At 46.6% G+C, this 20,636-nt stretch overlaps 1 protein-coding gene across 1 annotated transcript in view; it reads left to right on the forward strand.

Moving 5' to 3' along the window:
* The window catches only part of ABHD2 (abhydrolase domain containing 2, acylglycerol lipase), a 114,106-nt gene that overhangs the window by 85,710 nt on the left and 7,760 nt on the right, over positions 1-20,636 (forward strand). Inside the window, exons 6-10 of the mRNA XM_019983582.2 lie at positions 3,317-3,500; positions 12,915-13,007; positions 16,192-16,302; positions 18,159-18,228; positions 19,773-19,857. Of these exons, the coding sequence (XP_019839141.1) occupies positions 3,317-3,500; positions 12,915-13,007; positions 16,192-16,302; positions 18,159-18,228; positions 19,773-19,857 (543 nt within the window). The remainder of the gene's footprint in view (positions 1-3,316; positions 3,501-12,914; positions 13,008-16,191; positions 16,303-18,158; positions 18,229-19,772; positions 19,858-20,636) is intronic.

The following is a 20,636-nucleotide window of genomic DNA, read 5'->3' on the forward strand; positions in this document are numbered from 1 at the left end:
TTCACTAGGAAAATGCTGGGGACTGCGAGGCTCCTAGCTGCCTGCCAGCGGAGCCATGTTGTTGGCTAATCAGATCATACTCGGGGTTAAATTTAGGGGGAAGGCTATTTAGGTTCTTTCCCCCAATCCCCTGTACAGTCACACTGGGTGTTACTGTGTGGTCTCATTCCAAATGATTCAGACTTCCTCCCTGCCCAGTTCATTGTGGCACACCCACTATGTGCCTAGCACGGAGCTCACAGATGACTCAGCGTCTCCATCCACAAAGAACACCAAGTCTCTGGTTCTTGTATTCCAGCCCACTGAGTCATGTCGGTGCCATTTTGGGGGAATGTGGCTTTGAAATAGTAGCATTCAGACTGTCTTAGCCTTGTCTCTGGTTAGGGGTGGGAGGTATAAGAAAAGGGTCTCCCCTGTCCTCCACAGTTGGCCTTTCAAAGATGGGCCTGTGGTACTCAGTCTCTTTAAGGCCAGGGTGGGAGTGGTAGTGGTAGTCGCTCAGTTGTGTCTGACTCTGTGACCCCACAGACTGTAGCCTGCCAGGATCCTCTGTCCATGGGATTCTCCAGGCAAAAATTCTGAAGTGGGTGGCCATGCCCTCCTCCAGGGGATCTTCCTAACCCAGAGATCAAACCTGGGTTTCCTGCATTGCAGGCAGATTCTTTACAATTGAGCTACAGGGAAGTCCTAAGGCCAGAGTACTGTCTCATATTTCATTGTGTCTTAAAATTGCGGCAAGATTAGAGACCTCAATCTTGTTTCTGGTGCTAATCCCTTAAGGATTAAATATGTAGAACCGCATTAAATTAATTCCTAGTATTAAAAAACAGATTGCGTAGCTCTTAATATCAGGTTAGCCGAAAAGTTCGATCAAGTTTTTCTATAAGCTGTTACGGAAAAACCCAAACGAACTTTCCGGCCAGCCCAGTAAACGCACCCAGGAGGGGGTTCCCAGACACTGAGGAACTGAGGGTGTTTGGTAACTGACATCGGGTGGAGATCTTGGGAGGACCCAGCATCTACCCAAACGCTGATCCTGGAGGCAGGCAGACACCATGTCTTCGCCTTTCCCTTGCCTGGGAGAGACAGCAGCCCCACACAAGCACCCAGCAGCTTGTCCAGGGTTACACAGGCCTGGCCTTTTATCCACATCAGAAGTGCTTGGATTGAATTAACTTGCAGCTCCTAAAGCACCTACACAATTAGCTGTAACTGCTCCTCAGAATCCGCCTGCTGATGCAGGAGACTTAGGTTTGATCCCTGGGCCAGGAAGATCCCCTGGAGAAGGAAATGGCAACCCACTCCAGTATTCTTGCCTGGGAAATGCCATGGACAGAGAAGCCTGCCAGGCTACAATCTATAGGGTCATAAAACAGTCGGACACAACTGAGCGACTAAACAACAGTATTTCATTTAGCATAATGTCCTCAAGGTTTGTCTTTGTCACAACATGTGTCATGATTTCCTTACTTTTTAAGACTGAATAATATTCCACCAAATACATGTCAATATCTGGTTTATTCATTCATCTGTTGATGGACACTTTTGTTGCTTCCACCTTTTGGCTGTTGTGAATAAAGCTGTCATGAACATGGGTGTCCTTAAATGATATTTTAAAAAGAAAAAAGAACTAACACAATACCCTGTCTAAGCCCTTTACCTATATCATCTTACTTAGTCCTGACTTCACCAGCTTCTCAAGGGGCCACCAGCTGGTATCATCCCTCCCGGGCACACTGGGCCCAAGTGCCCTCTCCATTCAGAAGTCTCCTCTGTGTTTCTGAATGGGTCTGCCTCCCTTGACACCTGTCTCTACGTCACCAAGAACATTTTACCTTAATCCCACAGAACATGTTGGCCATCCCTCTGGACTGAAGTTTGTCTTTCCTTCTCCCCGCTGGCAAGGCGATCCTGTAAACAACATCCACTTGGTACTTTTCTTAACACCATGAATCACTGTACACGTGGGTATAGCATCTTGTTTTGTAGCCTAAGATGCTGATCCCTAAGAGTATTGCTCTTGTTTTTGTTTTCCTCTGTCTGCGAACCGAGGTGCTCAGGCACACCTTGAATATATGTTTTGATTTCAGTGAGTATGGGAGGGGCTTCTCAGCTCCCGCCTCTGAAGGAGGAAGGCACACGCGTTTGGTAAATGGCCCCTTCCCTCATGGGCGCTACTTATGCTGTGTTTCCTCACACTGAGGGGCCTCTGGGAGCTTCTCTTGTTGGTCAGTTGCTAAGTCATGTTCGACTCTTTGCGGCCCCATGAACTGCAGCACACCAGGCTTCCCTGTCCTTTACTATCTTCCTGGAGCTTGCTCAAACTCGTGTCCATTGAGTCTATGATGCCATCCAACCATCTCATCCTCTGTTGCCCCCTTCTCCTCTTGCTCTCCATCTTTCCCAGCATCAGGGTCTTTTCCAATGAGTCAGCTCTTTGCATCAGGTATGCAAAGTGTTAGAGCTTCAGCTTCAGCATCAGTCCTTCCAATGAATATTTAGGGCTGATTTCCTCTAGGATTGACTGGTTTGATCTCCTTGTTGTCCAAGGGACTCTCAAGAGTCTCCTCCAGCACCACAGTTCAGAAACATCAATTTTTGGCACTCAGTCTTCTCTGCAGGTAGCCAAAGAGAAGTCTGGCTTCTCTCTCTACACACACACCGAAATACCTGCCATCCCTCAGCATCCTCAGGGAACTGGTTCCGGGACCCTCTTGGACACCAAAATCCACGGATGCTCAAGCTCCTTATATAAAATGGCATAGTATTTCCATAAAACCTAGGCACATCCTCCTGTGTACTTTAAAATAGTGGTTCCCAACCTTTTTGTCACCAGGGACCGGTTTCGTGGAAGACAGTTTTTCCATGGACCAAGGTGGGGGATGGTTTGGGGATGATTCAAGCGCTTTACATTTATTATGCACTTTATTTCTGTTATTATTACATCAGCTCCACCTCAGATCATCAGGCATTCGGTCCCAGAGGTTGGGGACCCCTGCTTTAAAACATTTCTAGGTTACTTATAATACCTGATAATACCATGTAAATGCTATGTAAATAGTTGCTTATGTACGGCCAGTTTAAGTTTTGATTTTTAGAACTCTGGAATTTTTTTCCCAAATATTTTCGATCTGTGTTTGGTTGAATCTGCAGGTGTAGAACCCACAAATACAGAGGATGGGCTGTATACTTACATTTCTGTCTGTCTCTCTCTCTTAATGCCTTGGCACCCACTTAAGTAACCCTCCCAGCTCACATTTTCTCCAAACTTTGTTGCATCTGAAATGACCAAGTTCTCTTACCTCTCTGTCCACAGGCTGCACCTGGGAATTTGGAGCCATGGTAAACTACATCAAGAAGACATATCCCCTGACCCAGCTGGTGGTTGTGGGCTTCAGCTTGGGCGGTAACATCGTGTGTAAATACTTGGGGGAGACCCAGGCCAACCAAGAAAAGGTTCTGTGCTGCGTCAGCGTGTGCCAGGGCTACAGCGCACTGAGGTGAGTGATCCTGGCCACGTGCTCCCACTTCCTGCTGCCACTGGTCCTCCAGTTAGCTTTCATTTATTGAGATGTCCCCAGCACACCAGACACTGGCCCGTGAAGACCTGGGGAAATGCTAGGGCAGACTAAGCAGAAGTGTCTGGGTCTTGATTTTACCTTGCTTTGCTTCCACATCATATACTGGAGTGGTCCTGTCAGACCCCTTCAACCTGGGATATGCAGCTGTATTTTGGGGGTCAGATCTGTAATGGAGTAAGCCAAAGCCCCGCCCCTTTAATAGCTGCTGTTTCCCTTTGGAGTCTCTGAGATTACTTAAATTCTTCATGCTCCAGGAGTTTTGTAGAACTGTGGGTTTATGAAAACACAGGAGACTTGGCAAAGCAGGGTCTGAGAGCTGGACCACCTTATGACCCCAACCCCTCCTACCTGCCAAGAGTTGAGTCTCGGATGGCATCTGAAGGGATCTGTAGAAACTGTTTAATCTGTGCCCTCACCGTCAAATAGTCATCTCTCTCAGCATCCCAAGATCACACATAAGAGACGACCTTCTGGGTAGAGGTTTACCTCCCCGCTAGCCCCCCGACAACAGAAACCTGCAGGATGAGTCCTAGGGGGACACTTGTCTGCTCTGACCTCCCTGCCCAGATCAGTGTTGTCCTCGACCACTCCAGAGTCACCACGCACACACATTCACACATACACACACACACCCATACACACCCATACACATACACACTCACAAACATGCACGTTCATATATATACACCTATACACGTACACACATACACACACACATATACACCCATACACATACACACTCATACACACACACACCCCCATACACATACACACATACACATTCATGTACACACACCCATACACATACACACTCACAAACATGCACATTCATATATACATACCCATACACGTACACACATACGCACTCATACACACTCACACACAAACACACTCATATACACACACATCTCTCCAGATTCTTTAAATGCATTCATATTTTTTCCTGTACTCACTCCTTGTGATAATGTCTTTTGTGTTATAAATGGTTAATGAAGAAATCTAAAATCACACACACAAAAAATAAAAAACAAACTCCCTGCCCTGATTGATCCAGTCTAATACCACAGTCCTTGTAGACAATCCTTACTTTCTGCCTCACCTGTATGTCTTGGTGTCGTTTAAACCTATTTTGTCATTTCTAATGGATAAGGGGCTATGTTATTTCTAAAAATATCTATTACTGGAATTTGAAATCAACAAATCCAAAGGGCAAATGCAGGCTCAGAATTCAGCCTCTGCCCAAGCCTTAAAGCTTGGCCAAAATGGGGAGTTTAAATGTACCCCAAAATAGACAGGAAATACTTCCCTGCTGGAGCCTTTCCTGAGTTCGAGGGCTGAAGCCTGGGTCCCAGTTGTCCTCACCTGCAGTATGGGGGTGACAATAATTGGAACCTACCCTGTGGCGCCATGGTGAGGGTCAAATGAGTTCATGAGAATGAACTACTTGGAACAGTGCCAGGCACGTAGAAAGTTGTCAGTAACTACCAATTATCATCATTATGCATTGTCAAATGAGAAGTGGGCTACATCAGTGGATCGTAGCATCACAAAGACCAATCTAGAGAACTAGTGACTGCCACACTTAGTTAAGAATCACTTGGAGGATCATGATAAAAATAAATTCATTTTCTCGGGCCCCAGCCCCGGAGATCCTGATTCGTGAGTCTGGGGCATGGGGCCAGGAATCTGCTTTTGGACGCATTTCACAGGTGACTCCTGAGGTGTTAGCCATGTTTAGCAGTCACTGGGCCCAGGGACCTCAAGGGTCTCTCCAGCTCTAGTGTTGCAGGCTAGGTTATTCTCCTCATTCTCCTGTTGGGAATCCTCCCCTTCAATTCCCCTCTACACTCTGGTTTGAATCAGAACACGTTCCTTTGTGTTGACTTGGCTAGAAATACTCAACTCCTGATTCTCAGCCATGATGTAACCAGAGTTACCCAAAGCCCCATCCTTGCCAGTACCTGGGATCTTAGAGCAAAGAGCAGAGGGCACGCCCCAGGATCCCGGGTAAATCAACTCTTGTCTGATTAGCGGTCCAGTTTTTTGGCCAGGCTTCTAGTGTCTGTAAAAATCAGAGTCCCTTCCTAAACCAAGCGCTGTCAAGTGACTAGAACACTGACTTCGTGTTCAGAGAGCACTGGGTTTGACAGGAAGGAGAATGTAGGACAAGTTTGTTTTCCCTGTTTTTTAACGCGCAGAATCGTCAATTAACAGCCTTGTTTCATTTTGCTGCAACAGCGCCATCTGCTGTTGGCCAAGCCCATGACTCGCACAATTGAGGATCCCAGGTATGGGTTTAAGCTAGGAAGCTAACCAACATCTGTGAGGTGCTCTATGCACTTTGCAGACGTGGTCCACACCACTTCTCTTTGAGGCCTCAGAGATCTTTATATTCATAATCATTGTCACATCAGTTGTCTGCAAATAGAAGAGAAACAGGCAACTTTATCCTCTGGAGCAAAGAGATCCAGGCTAAGATCCTACACCCTACGCACAGGAAAACTGGAGGCAGATCAGAGACACGGTCGTCTTATGTGTGCTGGGGCCGCTCACGGCTCAGGTCCCCTCAACGTTTCAATGAGATCTACTCGCCAGGAGACAGTGCCTTACTTTCAACCAGTGTAACCTTTTTTTTCCTGCCGAGGCTTGAGGGCAGTGAGCCTTTTCCGCACTGGAATGATGGCAGCCATGCTTCCTTTACACGGAGGTGAAGCGGGGAGGGCCCATCTGCCGCTGCAGGGGCCACACAGGAGTTCATGCTTCTGGTAAATCCCTCCCCTAGTTGAGTCTCCAGAACCGCTGGTCAGTGATCCGTCCTCTCCCTCTGGCTTCTCATCCCGTAACGCACCTCCCCACTAGCCACAGCCAGTTCTAGGCTCAGAAGCCAGCCCCCGCTTGCTGTAGTTAGCAGAGTCTAGCTGCTGCTAAACTAGCTCACGCTTGATGAAGTGCTGAACCAGCAAAGGAGGGTGACAGATGTCCCCAGACTACACTGTATCCAGCAGACTTAACTCGTTCCCTCAGCACAAACAGCTGCCAACTAGCCCTGGAAATGTGTGTGTTCAGACTCAGCCTAAATCTCGAGTTTAATTAATCATTTAATGGTGTTAAGAAGACATGCTGCGTGCTCTGTCATTCAGTCATGTCCGACTCTTTGCGACTCCATGGACTGTAGCCCGCCAAGTTCCTCTGTCCATGGGATTTTCCAGGCAAGGATACTGGATTAGGTTGCCATTTCCTTCTCCAGGGGATATTCCTGACCCCTGGATCGAACCCACGTCTCTTATGTCTCCTGCATTGGCAGGCAGATTCTTTACCACTGAGCCACCTGGGAAACCCCTGATTAGAAATTGGGGCATCTTGAAAGAACTTTATTGGTTGAGATAGGTAGATATATGGATGGGTAAAGCACTTCTTACCTGAGCCATCTGCTTCCCAGGCTGACATTCTATTTATCCTCATGAGATGTATGCCCTGGAGCCTGCCCATCCCCCAGACCTCTTCAGCTGAGGCCAGAATTCAGACCCATTCTTAACATCACCGGTTGGCCAGCTCTCCACTCACTACATGCACCCCTGTCTGCCGAATTTCACCTGCTAGCAGAAGCAATGAAAACACCACCAAGGCTCCCAGGGCGACCTCTGTCAGGCCTGAGATGGAACATACCTCACCCATAGAACAGTCTTGGTGTGAACATTGCTTCTCTAATTCAACCTCCTAATTTGACAGATAAGGACACTGAGGCTTGGAGAGGTGAAGTGGCTTCCACAGAGTTTGGTGAACCACCCAGTGGGGTCAGATGGGCCATAGTTCCAAGTCTCTGTGCTAACTCATGCCCCCCGGGAGGCCTGGACATCTTGTTAGACCATCCCATCACCAGCCCCATTCCCTGGAGCCTGGTTCTGCCTCCTCCCTTCTCTCACTGCAGAAACATGGCATATAAATTGGAGCTTGGCTTCAGTGGGAGCTGCAGTTCCCAGTGAGGTTCTTGTTGGGCTGTGTGTACAGTGGTTCCAGACCACTGCTGATCTTTTCTCAACCCTAAGATATAGTTGATGAGTTTCATGGTTAATGGTTAAAACTGACTTTAATCTTCAGCTCTCCTCCTCAGGGTAGATAATTTTCAGGAGGTCACAATCCAGAAGATTTTCTATTTTCTGTCTTCTTCTCTTTCTCCTTCTTCATTATTATGGAAAATTTTAGATACATACAAAATAAAAGCAATGGGGTATTGGACCCCTGTATATCCACTACCAGCTTCAAACGTGCTTAATTTTTGGCTACTCTTATTTCCTCTGCACCTCATTCACACATCACTCCCCTATAAGATGGATTATTTTGAAGCAAATCCCAGACGTTATGTCATATCATTTGTAAATATTTCATTTGGTAGCACTAAAAAGACTCTAAGAACTTTTTATTTTTAATTAGAGTGTAATTGCTTTACAAGGTTGCCGGGGTCCAGCCCCAGCAGGATCCAGGGGTACCCTCAGGATGATGGCATAGGCGAAAGGATAGCAAAGCAAAGAGAACAAAGGCTTGACCTTCCTTGATTAACACAGAAAGCCAATAAAGCTCCTGTGTTCCAAGGAGTCATCCTGAAAGAAGAACAGAGAGAGAAAAGGAGGGAAAAGGAAAAAAATAACAACACAGGGAGACCAAGCTTCGGTGAGTGAGGCCCGTAACTTTATTTTCAAAAGGAACTTTTATAGCTTGACTTGTACATAGAAGGAAATGAAAGATGCAAAGTCATTCAGAGTCAGCCCAAACATTACATCTGTTTTGTCTTTATCAAAACCAGGATTTTTCTGCATACCTTTCCCATAAACAATGTTGTGTACATTATCTTCTGGCCTTGGAGGCCTGTGGACATTTTATGACCCTTTTTTGATAAAGGCTGCTCAACCAGAAAACTTATTTTCCCTTAAAGTGTTTCTTCTTTATTTCTCCCAGCCTCAGAAAGTACTAAACAGAGTTACATTCTCACGGAGCAAAGGTGCAGTGGGTCACAACAAAGAAAGAACCAATTAGCTCAAAGGTCTGATGTGGCTAATTCCAAGGCTGCTACTTGTTTTTCTTACATTCCAACTATGTTAACTAATGCACTCCCAAGTGCACAATGGATAAGGGATATGGGCACTTGGCAGCAAGCATTGGCCCAATAATGAAGCCCTTTACCAGTACTATCTATTCTAGTAATTTTTCATCCCTTAAAGGACTCTATGCTCATTAGGACTTTCAGAATGTTTTGGCTTCCCGTGCCTTTCAAGGTTGGGGAGTTATGAACAATCATGTGTGTTAATTGCAAGATTTTGGATAAACCTGTCAGGCAAGCTAGAAAGCCATCAGAGGGGTTTGAATTGAAACACTCCTATCATGCCCATTAACTAAAGCCCTAGGTTGATTTTTTCCAGAGAAAGGTGGTCGGGGATAGCCCCCTGTTAATGTCAGAAGAGTTGGTGAAAGGCACAAAATAGTAAGACAGACAGATTCTGGTTTTGGGGTGGATGCTCGAGCAGATTCAGGGGGTCCCTTGAGGCCTGACCCGCCTTTGCCTGTCAGGCTCTCTCCGCATGGCCTTTGTCATGGGTGGGATCTCCCGTGGTGGCTCCCGGCACAAGATTGTGTTGGTTTCTGCCATACAACTAAACCTGAGTCAGTCACAAGTGTACCAACGTCCCTTCCCTCTTGAACCTCCCTCCTACCGCCCCTCTAGGTTGTCACAGAGCACCGGATTGAGCTCCCTGGCAGCTTCCCACTAGCTATCCGTTTTACACATGATAATGTATGTTTCAGTGCTACTCTCTCAATTCGTCCCACCCCTCTTCTTGCCTGCTGGGTCCACAAATCTGATTCCTATGTCTGCGTCTCTTGTTTCTGTCTTGCAAATAGGTTCATCAGCACCATTTTTCTAGATTCCATATATATGCATTAGTGTACAATATTTGTTTTTCTCTTTAAGAATGTTTTCTTAAACATAATCACAATATCATCATCACACCAAAAGATTATTAACTCTGAATATTAATATCATCCTGTCTGTAGTCAGTGTTCAGATTTCCTTGATTGTCTCACAGAAGTTTTTTAACAGTTTCTTTGAATCAGAATTCCCATTATGTCCACGCACGGCATCTATTGATTTGTCTTTTCAATTTCTTTTAGTCTATAGGTTCCCCTCTCTTTTATTTCTTCTCAGTTTGTTGTTGGTGCTGGTATTGAAGAAGGTCTTTTTTTAAAGAGATGAAATGAATGGGTTTTTTTTTAGTAATACATTGATCTCGATTATGCTTTACTAAACTAATATAAAATTAAGTTCAGTCCCTTAATTTTATACTCAAAGGTGATAAAAGACATCCCTTAAATATATTGAATGATAAACCAAAGATACAAGAATCACTGTTGGCCAGTGTTGACTGAGTGAAGCGTTGGTCCCAGCGTCCTTATCCCCGTCCCTCCTTGAGCCCCAGGCCCCCGTGAGTCCCCAGAGCCTTTCAGTGAGTGGTTTCTTGGGTTGGGATGAGATGGTTGGGTGGCATCACCAACTCGATGGACATGAGTTTGAGCAAGCACCAGGAGTTAGTTACGGACAGGGAAGCCTGGCGTGCTGTAGTACAGGGAGTTGCAAAGAGTTGGACACAACTGAGTGACTGAACTGAACTGAACTGAACTGAACCTCTGGGGTTATTCAACTAAGAAACCCACAGAACTGAAGCGTCTTCTCATAGCCCAGGTTTATGATCAGAGCCCCCTCCCTTCCCTACGTCTGTTGTCCCTCTAATATGAAGGTAATACTAACAAAAGCAGTTGGAAGGTCAGCAAAGGGAGAAATGGATGAGGGCAAAACTACTTCTTCATTTCTAGACTATTGACTTTCTGAGGAAGGGGCTGTTTGGGTCCAACGTCAGAGAAGAGGGACCCACCCTGGCAGCAGGGTGCAATTCACAGACTGGGTGACACCCTTCTGTGACACCCTCACAGACCAAGAAGCAGGTGCCCACAGCCCTGCCTTAGCTGGGGTCCTGCCTAAGGTGATCTGGCCCATCCTTTCTACTCATGAAGTGTTTGAGGAGCCACCTCCAGCCCCCCATGGATTTATGGAATGACCTTTTGACTTTTGAAAGCAATGTTAGTCTTCACCGTACACTTTAGCCTGTGTTTTATGAGCATGTCACAGGCCGTTAAACCCACCAACTCTTTCCCTTTTAACTTCCCACTAGCTCTTATTTTTTAACTGTGATGTTATGGGAAATGTTTGCTATGCCAGAACTGAAGTGTGACAGCTTTTGGGAAATAACTTTTATAACTCCCTGGGTTTATATATATATACATATATATATATGTGTGTGTGTGTGTGTGTGTGTGTATATATATTTGAAAATGTTTTATTTGTATTTCTTTGATTATATTTTTCATTTTCATCAAAGCTTTTGTAAATTGTTTTGATCATGCCACTGCCAATATTTTTGCTTTCATTATTTAAATTTATTCATTTTTAATTGGAGGACAATTGCTTTACGACATTGTGTTGTCTTCTGCCATACATCTACCTGATCCTTGTTTTTTGTTTTTGTTTTTTTAATACCTATGAACCACCCTTTCTCTCAGGAGTCCTCTCTCTGGCCATCTGGGAAATGAGACCATTGTGGGCATAGTGATACCCAGATTCATTCCCAGGGTGGAATCAGGCCTTGAGACTCAGAAATCTGCAGAATGGAGGTCAGCAAGGATGCCATGGCAGCTGTGTTTGGGTTCACACCCAAGGGAAGAAAGCAAAGAGTGGAGAGGGCTGAATGGCAGCCTGGGAGTCACCACCCTGGTATTTGTTCACCTGACATGTGGGCAGGGAAATCTGGCCGCAGAGGTGAGCAGAGGAGGCTGGCCCTGCGGTCTCCTCCCGCCGCACAGGGTGGTGATCCGAGCAGGGACGCTTGAGCCACGCCAGCCTGGGTCACACTCAGCCATACCTGACCTCTGTGGTGGGACCTCTCTGAGTCCCTGGTCTCCTGATCTGGAAGTGGGGATATTACATGTCTAGCGACCCCCCTGGTGAAGGAAATGGAAACCCACTCCAGTATTCTTGCCTGGAGAATGCTGTGGACAGAGGAGCCTGGTGGGCTACAGTCCATAGGGTCACACAGAGTCGGACACAACTGAAGTGACTTAGCATGCATGCATGCATTGGAGAAGGAAATGACAACCCACTCCAGTATTCTTGCCCGGAGAATCCCAGGGATGGAGGAGCCTGGTGGGCTGCCGTCTATGGGGTCCCACAGAGTCGGACACAACTGAAGTGACAGCAGCAGCAGCAGCAGTGCTTTATAATTTAAAAAGTTTCAAGTGCCATTTGCAGAGATGTGGATGGACCTAGAGACTGTCATACAGACTGAAGTAAGTCAGAAAGAGAAAAACAAATATCGTAGAATATCACCTATTCGTAGAAATAGAGATACAGATGTAGAGAACCAAACTTATAGACACCAAAAGAGGAAGGGGCAATGGGAGGAATTGGGAGATTGGAATTGACACATATACACTACTATGCATAAAACAGGTAACTAATGAGACCCTACTCTAACAGCACAGGAAACTCTACTCGATGCTCTTGTGGTGACCTAAATGTGAAGGAAATCTAAAAAAGTGTGTGTATATATGTACATACAGCTGATTCACCTTGTTGTACTGCATAAACTAACACAGCATTGTAAAGAAACTATACTCAGTAAAGATTTTAAAAGTTTCACACACATGATTTCGTATAATCCCATAATAACCCTTCCACCCATATTGCCCATTCCCCTTCCCTCTCCCCACTGATAACCACTAGTTTATTCTGAGTCTGCTTCTTTTTAGTTTTATCTAGTTTGTTGTATTTCTTACATATTCCGCACAAAAGTGATAAAATGAAGCATTTTTAGGTTTTGCCACACACTTATCTTCTCCACACACCCCGTCCCTATGCACGGTCCTGTTATTAAGCCAGAAAAACTTGCTTGCAGGGTAGAAAGCCAAGGAGAGAAACCGTTCAAATGACAATCGAAGCAGGTCCTGTGACAAAGACCTAAGAGTCAGAAGAGGGGGTCAGGAGTGTCGCCGGCAAAGCCCGTGGCCCCAGAGACCTTTCGGGCAGGGGCCTCTCATTGAGCATTGTTCACTCACTTAGTGCTCGGGTGGCTCTCTGCCCTTAGTCTGAGGACCACGTGTTCAAGCCCAGGTTCCCGCCGAGGGAGCCAGCCCCCTCCAGTGGCAGGAGCTCTGCCTCCTGCCCCCGCAGCCTCAGCCTCTCCACTCCAGGACGGACCCCCGCTTCTCACCCTTCCCTTGTGGCTCTTCCAGGGCCCAGGAGACCTTCATGCAGTGGGACCAGTGCCGGCGCTTCTACAACTTCCTCATGGCCGACAACATGAAGAAGATCATTCTCTCGCACCGGTGAGGCACCTTCCCCTCCCTCAGGAGACAGACAGTACCTTTGTTTTTTTTTTTTTTTTGGCTGCAGCAGGTCTTCGTTGCAGCCTGCAGGATCTTTAGTTGCAGCATTTGGGATCTAGTTCCCTAACCAGGGAATCGAACCCCAGAGCCCCTGCTTTGGGAACATGGAGTCTTAGCTACTGGACCACCAGGGAAGTCAGTGCCTTTCTGAGCTTATTTCACTAAATTCCAAAATTCCTCTTTCTCTAGGATAAAAAAGAAGAAGAAGAAGAAGGCAGGGTTGGTGCAGATTCTCTGCTGACTGCTTTGTGATTTGGTTAGAAACAAATTTGTCCCAAGCTCCCAAATTAACCATGGAAGCTATACTGCTTCCATATTTTTCAAAAAATTCAAGAAGGAAGAGAAACCATTTCCACACCATTCTTTCCCAAATGAGGGCCATCCTGGGGCTTCTCTGATGGTCCAGTGGTTAAGCCATCAAGCTTCCAACGCTGGGGACACAAGTTCAATCCCTGGTCGGGGAACTAAGATTCCACATGCAGCCCCCCAAATTTTTTTAATTTTTAATTTTAAAAAAGCAAAGTTAATTATTAAACAAAAAAATGAGGGCCATCCTGAGGGTGGCTTGTCACTGTAGAGGAATGTTTCTCTTTAGGAGGCTTTTGTGCTTGGGGGAACCCAGAATCGTTCTCTGCTAGCTCTTGGGGTTCTGATCAAGCAGCAGTGGGACGGGGATCCCACCACTGGCGCCAAGCATGGTGTCCACACTCTCCACACCCTGCCTGCCCATCTCATGCTCAGAGTGCTTTGGTGCGTTAGCCCCTGACAAGTGCTGAGAGCAGCCCCTGGCTGGCAGTAGCACTCAAGGAATATTAGTGATGATTTCATCACTGTGACTGTCCTTGGCCGAATGGGTTCTCCCCCTTCCCCCACATGCCTCCCTCCCCCTCCAGCTGGAGCGGGCCACTCAGAGACCCCCGTGCCCCCTGGCCTCTCCCGACCCTCTTCCCATCACCTCTGCTTGTCCAAACCCAGCGCACGCCTTTTAGGTCCATCTTTGATCTCCACCTCCGTGAAGCTGGCTCCTTCCCACTAGTTGTTTTTCTGTTGTTTCTCCCCGAGTGTGAATCCTGCATCCATGAACCAAACAGGAAAGCACGGGAGGGCTCGGGCATGTTTTGATTCACTCAGAGCCTGGTACACAAATGGGCACTCAAAGAGGTACCCAAAGCGGGGTTCTGAGGCCATCCTAGGAAAAGCAATCTGGTCTGAATGATCAGTTTCTTATTCTCTTTTTCTCAGCAGTTAAAAGAAAATGTTGTACTGTCCAGCCAGCCAGGCACCCCACTGGGCTTCCTGTGGGTGGGGTTCCTATGGCGTCTGGGCTGGCGTGGTGCTCACAGGCCCCTGGGCAGCCAGGCAGCCGGGTGCGTCCCCAGGCTGTGGTGCTGGGCGGGTGGAGACCTTTGGAGACGAACGTGCCCCAGGCTGGCCTTCCGCTCAGCTCGTGGTGTGTGAGCAAAAGTTGTGTGCCGGGCTCCGAGTCGGGTGTGGCTCAGCTGAGGTTTGGATGGATCCAGGGGTTTGCTGAAGATACGCAAGGGGTGAAAGCAGCCCATCAGACCCCAAGTCCAGGCCTCTGTCTGGCTTTCCACACCTCTGGGGTGGACAGTGAGCTCCTCCCAGGGAACGTTTGTTTTGCTGCTGGGCTCAGTCTTGCCGTTAATTAATGAGTCCAGAAAGGCCATCGTGTAATTCTTAACAAATTGGGAGAGTCCTTTGAATGTGCTCTCAGTGTATTTAAATGTTTTTTTTTAAACTTACCACAGAAAGTCAAACATCTCGAAATTTTCAGGACTCTTCATTAGAATTTTTTGTTTTCCCCACCAGCATCATCTTTCCTTTCTTAAAATTTTTTTCTAGTTTTATCGGGACACACTTTAAATTGGGAATTCTATCCTTTAAGTATATGATCTTCCTAATTCTCTTTTGAAAAAAAAAAAAATTTTTTTTTTTTTTTTAAGAAGTTGGTTCCTTTCCTTTGGAAGAGGTGGTGACTGGCTACCAGAACATTTAGTTTCTATAATGAATTTTTCCCACTGTGGGGCCAAACCTCAAAACAAACTCCGTCAGTCTTCCTTGAGCTGTGTGAGTGACAGCTTTCGCTGGCAATGGACATCTAAATGTATTCACTATGACCTCTGGCTTTACGCTCACCCTCTCTAGATGGATCATTTTCTTAACTAGAAATGATTAGTCTTCCGATATGTTGTTGTTGTTCAGTCGCTAAGTCATGTCATACTCTCTGCACCTCATGGACTGCAGCACGCCAGGCTCCCCTGTCCTCCACTTTGGAGTATACGTTAGCTTTTTATATAAAAAATAAACTGTGAGATGAATGTTTGATGGGGAAAATTTTTTAATGTTTATTTTTGTTTACTTATTTGGCTGCACTGGGTTTTAGTTGTGGCATGCAGGATCTTCTCATTTTGGCCTGTGGGATCTAATTCCCTGACCTGGGATCGAATCTGGGCCCCTGCCACTGGGAGCATGGAGTCTTAGCCACTTAGCTAACATATTGGAAAGTGGTTGATTTGCCCAAGTGCTGAATGGGTTAATCATTATCTTCCTTGTGAAGTGGCACGAAGAGCTCACAAAGGGAAAGAGGTTCTGCCGAAGAGAGCAGTGGCAATACCAGTGTAAAGTTGGGGGCCCCCCAACTTTAGAGTAAGCGCCCCCACCCCTGCCTTTGGTTGGCTGACAGCCTACCCCAGGCCACACAGCCCATCCTGAGATCTCTCTGCAGGGCCAATTTTGAAATAGTCATCTAGGCTGAAGCCTAGTCCTTAGTTTGTCTAGCTGCCCCTCACAAGGAAAATAAGGTCTTGATATCCATCGCTCTCCGGGTCTTCAAAAGTCAACAAGCTCATGCTCTGGGACATTCCAACGGCTGAAGGGATTTATTTCTAAGTTATCCACATCTGCTTTGTCACAGACTCTCTCCTGGCGTACCTCTGGGCCAGGAAGCAGGCTCAGCCGTGGTTGTTTATCATGTGCTTTAAAAAGCTTTTTTTTTTTTTCAGCTTTACAGATGTATAAGTGACAAAACAGTAAGCTATTTCATTGTACAGTGTGCTGATTTAACATCTACTTCTCATTCCTTTTGCTTTCCATCCCCTTCTAGGCAAGCTCTTTTTGGAGACCATGTGAAGAAACCCCAGAGCCTGGAGGACACAGACTTGAGCCGCCTCTACACAGCCACATCTCTGATGCAGATTGACGACAACGTGATGAGGTGTGCCCACGGCCCGGGGTGGGGTGCCAGGCGGGAGGTGGCGGGCCAGCACTGCCCGGCACCAGGGCTTTCCTCTGCACACTTTGGTATTAAGGGTTTGTTCGTTTGTTTTTAATGCCCACCATTTAAAAACTGAAGATTTCAAGACTTCACTGATGGTCCAGTGGTTAATATTCTGGTTTCCACTGCAGGGGCCACCTCGGGTTCAATTCCTGTTCGGGGAACTAAGATCCCACATGCCGTGCAGCATGGCCAAAAAGTTTTTTTAAAAACCCTGAAGATTTCACAGAGAAATCCAAATTTCTAATGTCTCTTAAAAAACAGGAAGGTGCTCTGAGCACTCATTCTGCATTCCTGCCTTGCCCGGCTGAGCGTGAACAGGGGAGCTGGGGTGTGTGCGCCCTAGTTGTCCATAGTCCTCATCTCTGGCATGGAGATCAGATGTCACACAAACTGCATGTGGCAATGGAGTAAAGGAGAAGGAAATATTTCCTGTACTTGTACCTGCCCACGTCTCTATCCAAAGTAGAAAAACCAAAAGTAAACCAAGAGAGCTGGGTGTTGCAAGAAAAATGGACAGAGCCTCTTCCTTTAGGGGCACGAAGACACTTCTCTCTGAGTGTAAAACCAAACCTCGCCCACTTCGCTCAGGGACCCTTTCCTGCCCCACCCTCTCCAGGCACCTGAGGTCACCCCTTTGACAGTGTCCTCTTTTCTGGCACCAGTGGTTTCTGATTGAGGTTAGCCTCACCTGGAAAGGTAAAGCTGATCTCTGACCTCATCAATCTCTTCTAAAAGCATCATCCTTTTTGTTTAATGATTATTTGATACCTTCAGATGTGGCCTCAAGTTCATCCAAATAGACAGATATTAACCTGAGGGCATGGGATCTGTACTTACCTTCCTTATGAGGTTTTAGTAGCCTTCTTATACCAAGTAACTTTGAAATATGCCCGTGAATATGCCCAGTTACTCAGAGGAAATGGAAATTGCTGGTATGTTCAACAGGCAAGAATGAATTATACCCACGCTCACCTACCACGACGCTCACCTACCACAGGGCATGCAGCTTTACTGTGGTGCAGACACTGTCCTGGGGCTTCCGTTGTGGCCCAGACAGTAAAGAGTATGCCTGCAATGCAGGAGACCAGGGTTTAATCCCTCAATTGGTAAGATCTCTTGGAGAAGAGAATGGCTACCCACTTCAGTATTCTTGCCTAGAGAATCCCATGGACAGAGGAGCCTAGCAGGCTATAGTCCTTGGGGTCGCAAAGAAGTTGGACATGTCTAAGGAACTAACACTTTCACTTTTCAGACACCATACTAATGAGGGAAAAAAATATTACATAAATTTCATTCATCTTCTAAGTCCAAAAGAGAGTGTTTAGGAAGAAGCTGCTCTCTTTAGCTCCATTTTACAGAGGAGAGGGCTTCCCTTGTGGCTCAGCTGGTAAAGAATCCACCTACAATGCAGGAGACCTGGGTTCGATCCCTGGGTTGGGAAGAGCCCCTGGAGAAGGGAAAGGCTACCCACTTCAGTATTCTGGCCTAGAGAATTCCATGGGCTATACAGTCCATGAGGTCAAAGAGAGTCAGACATGACTAAGCGACTTTCACTTACAGAAGAGAAGCTCAGAGAGGTTAAGCCCTTTGTGTAAGCTTACCTAGTAAGTGACAGAACCAGAATTTGAACCCAGATGCCATAGCCGGGTGTTCTTAACCCCTAACTCTGGTACCTGTGTATATTCTCTGATATGAAGTGTTAGTGTGGGAACCTGCACAGTAATATATCAACTCAGCATTCCAGTCTTATTCCAAGTGTTGTTTTTTCTTTTTCTTGTGTGTGTGTGTTCCAGGAAGTTTCACGGCTACAACTCCCTGAAGGAATATTACGAGGAAGAAAGCTGCATGAGATACCTGCACAGGGTGAGTGGCCACAACTCAGAGAGCGACATCTCAGAATTAGCATCACTCCACCCAGCTCCACCCACTGTATAACAAGTCTCCCTCCTCAGCTTCCCTGGTGGAAGTTCAGCCGGCATCTGGCTCCATCCACTGTAGTTGTTGACTTGAGTTTATTATCGAACAAAGCCCTGCCCCTCTGTGACCTCTGAGTAGTAACCCCAGAGCTGTCCCTTAGTCCCGTCTGCTCCCCAGTCTGTGTGAAAGCCCTTAAAGTCACTGCCACATCCGTTTTTTTCATAAGTCCTCCTTTGATAGTTTCATCCAGCCTGGTTCCTACTGTGGTTCCTCATAGGAAGCCCATGTAGATTTCTTACAATCCTAGACTCTTTTGGGTCATTGTGTCTTTCATCGGTGTGGTGCCCAGGACTGAATTCAAAATTCCTGCCTTGATCTGGCAAGCACAGAGCAAAGCAGATGTCTTTCTGTATCCAAATGGTAGAGAAGCATGTCTTTGGTCGAAGTGGATTGGTTTATATTAATGGAGTTGTCAGCAGCGATGATGAACTTTGTGTGTGTTAAATCAAGCTTGTGGCCGATCATAACCACTATGCTTTTTTTTAACCTGAATCCCCACCAAACCAGTGTCTCCCTTTCTGTCTTTGATCAACTGCTCTTTTTACTCAAACACAGGACTTCCCATTTATCCCTATCAATGTCCACCTGTTAGTCTGGCCCACCACTCCCCCCGCTAAAGCAGATCATTGTGAATGGCAGCTCTGCCATCATGTCATGTCAGCCACCCTGCATACTTTAGCATCATCATCTAGGCTTTTCATGTCTTCATTTAAGCCATTACAGAAATGTGGAACTGACAAGAGCCAATGTCAGGGCCTCCAGCTTAGGCAGCCAGTTGTCACACTTCCTGAGCATGGCTGTTCAGTAATATCTGAGCACCCCCATCAACACCATCTCCGCTAAGAAGAAAAAGGACACTACTGGCTGTTTTGCTAAAGTGGATGTTGAACGCACAGCTGCCAAGAGCCTCCCAAGATCTACCAGCTTGCTCCTGTTTTCCTTCCTCAGATTCTTCTAGAAAGGCTCCTTTGTCTGCAGTGAAGCAGACTCCTTTCTTTCTCCCCACAACATAAATTGGATGACCATGTACATAACTCTGTAAAGTCGTTTTTCTGAAAGATACGGCTAATCTGAGACACTGTGAAGAGGATCAGAAATACGTTGCCGGCGAGTATTGTAGTCCTGAGCCTTGCTCCATCAGAGCACGTGGGTCACCTAGGACACCAAGCACGGCTCCTGTGCGTGCCTGTATGTGCCTGTGCGTGCCTGTGCGCACCTGTATGTGCCTGTGCGTGCCTGCCAGGGCTGCAATCCCAGCGGCCACTGCCAGGGAGCACAGGCATCCTCAGTCCATTAGTTCAGCAGACTAAGCACCGACCCTCTTCCCTTTGCTTCGGAAACATGTCCAGTAGTGTATTTCAGCCTTGGATCAACGGGATCTAAAAAGAGAGAATTGATCATTTAATCCTGCTTTTATTTCCTTGTTTCAGATTTACGTACCTCTCATGCTGGTGAATGCAGCCGATGACCCCTTAGTGCACGAAAGTCTTCTAGCCATTCCAAAATCTCTTTCAGGTAAGTGTTTCTTCCCGCCGCTCTCTCAACCGCTCAGCAAACTACCACAGTACATCGCCTTCACCACGCTGACATCTCCTGGACACCAGAGCGTCTTATGGCAGTATTCTTACTTAGTCTAGTCTGATAGGCCTGGGGCTGTGGTAGAGCCTGTGTTGAGCCTTTCATGTTCTGTCCTGGTGCAAGAGACAGGATCCTCATTTATAACCACAACCTAGAGTTTGGGGGAGTCCCCTGGTATTCTATGAAATTATTGCCTCAGGGATGTGACTCCATTAGGTCTGAGAGCTTGAATTAAAGAGATATTTAGACTTGAAACGTTGACCTGAAAAGGAAAAAAAAAACATCAGTTCTGCTGCCTCTTGTGACAGACAGCCTCCCTGTCCACTTTGAGGATAAAAATATAAGCCATTGAAAAAGTAGAGAAGGTCACTCATGGGAATACCGTCGTGTTTCAGGCTGGCATGACCTCATGTCTTGCTAGGTAGGAGCTACAGAAAGAACTAGAAAGAGGGGAGCAGAGGAAATACTTGGGTCACAAACCCCAGTTACTGTGCATTGTCATTCAGATCCCTCGGACCAGACCTCCCTGCCCCATCCTCTGTGATTGTTTCCTCTTATAAACATCACGTGTTAACCAGAGGGAAAGGGGTACATCTGATTCTCTCCTGACCCCAAGTTAAAGAGTAGATAATGCAGCAAACAGACACAGGACCAATGTCCAGACAGAGCTCTGTTCTCCACTCAGAGCGAATGCATGAGTCGCAGGTGTGTTATGT

The sequence above is a fragment of the Bos indicus genome, chromosome 21 (assembly GCF_029378745.1).
Source record: "Bos indicus isolate NIAB-ARS_2022 breed Sahiwal x Tharparkar chromosome 21, NIAB-ARS_B.indTharparkar_mat_pri_1.0, whole genome shotgun sequence".
Lineage (NCBI taxonomy): Eukaryota > Metazoa > Chordata > Mammalia > Artiodactyla > Bovidae > Bos > Bos indicus.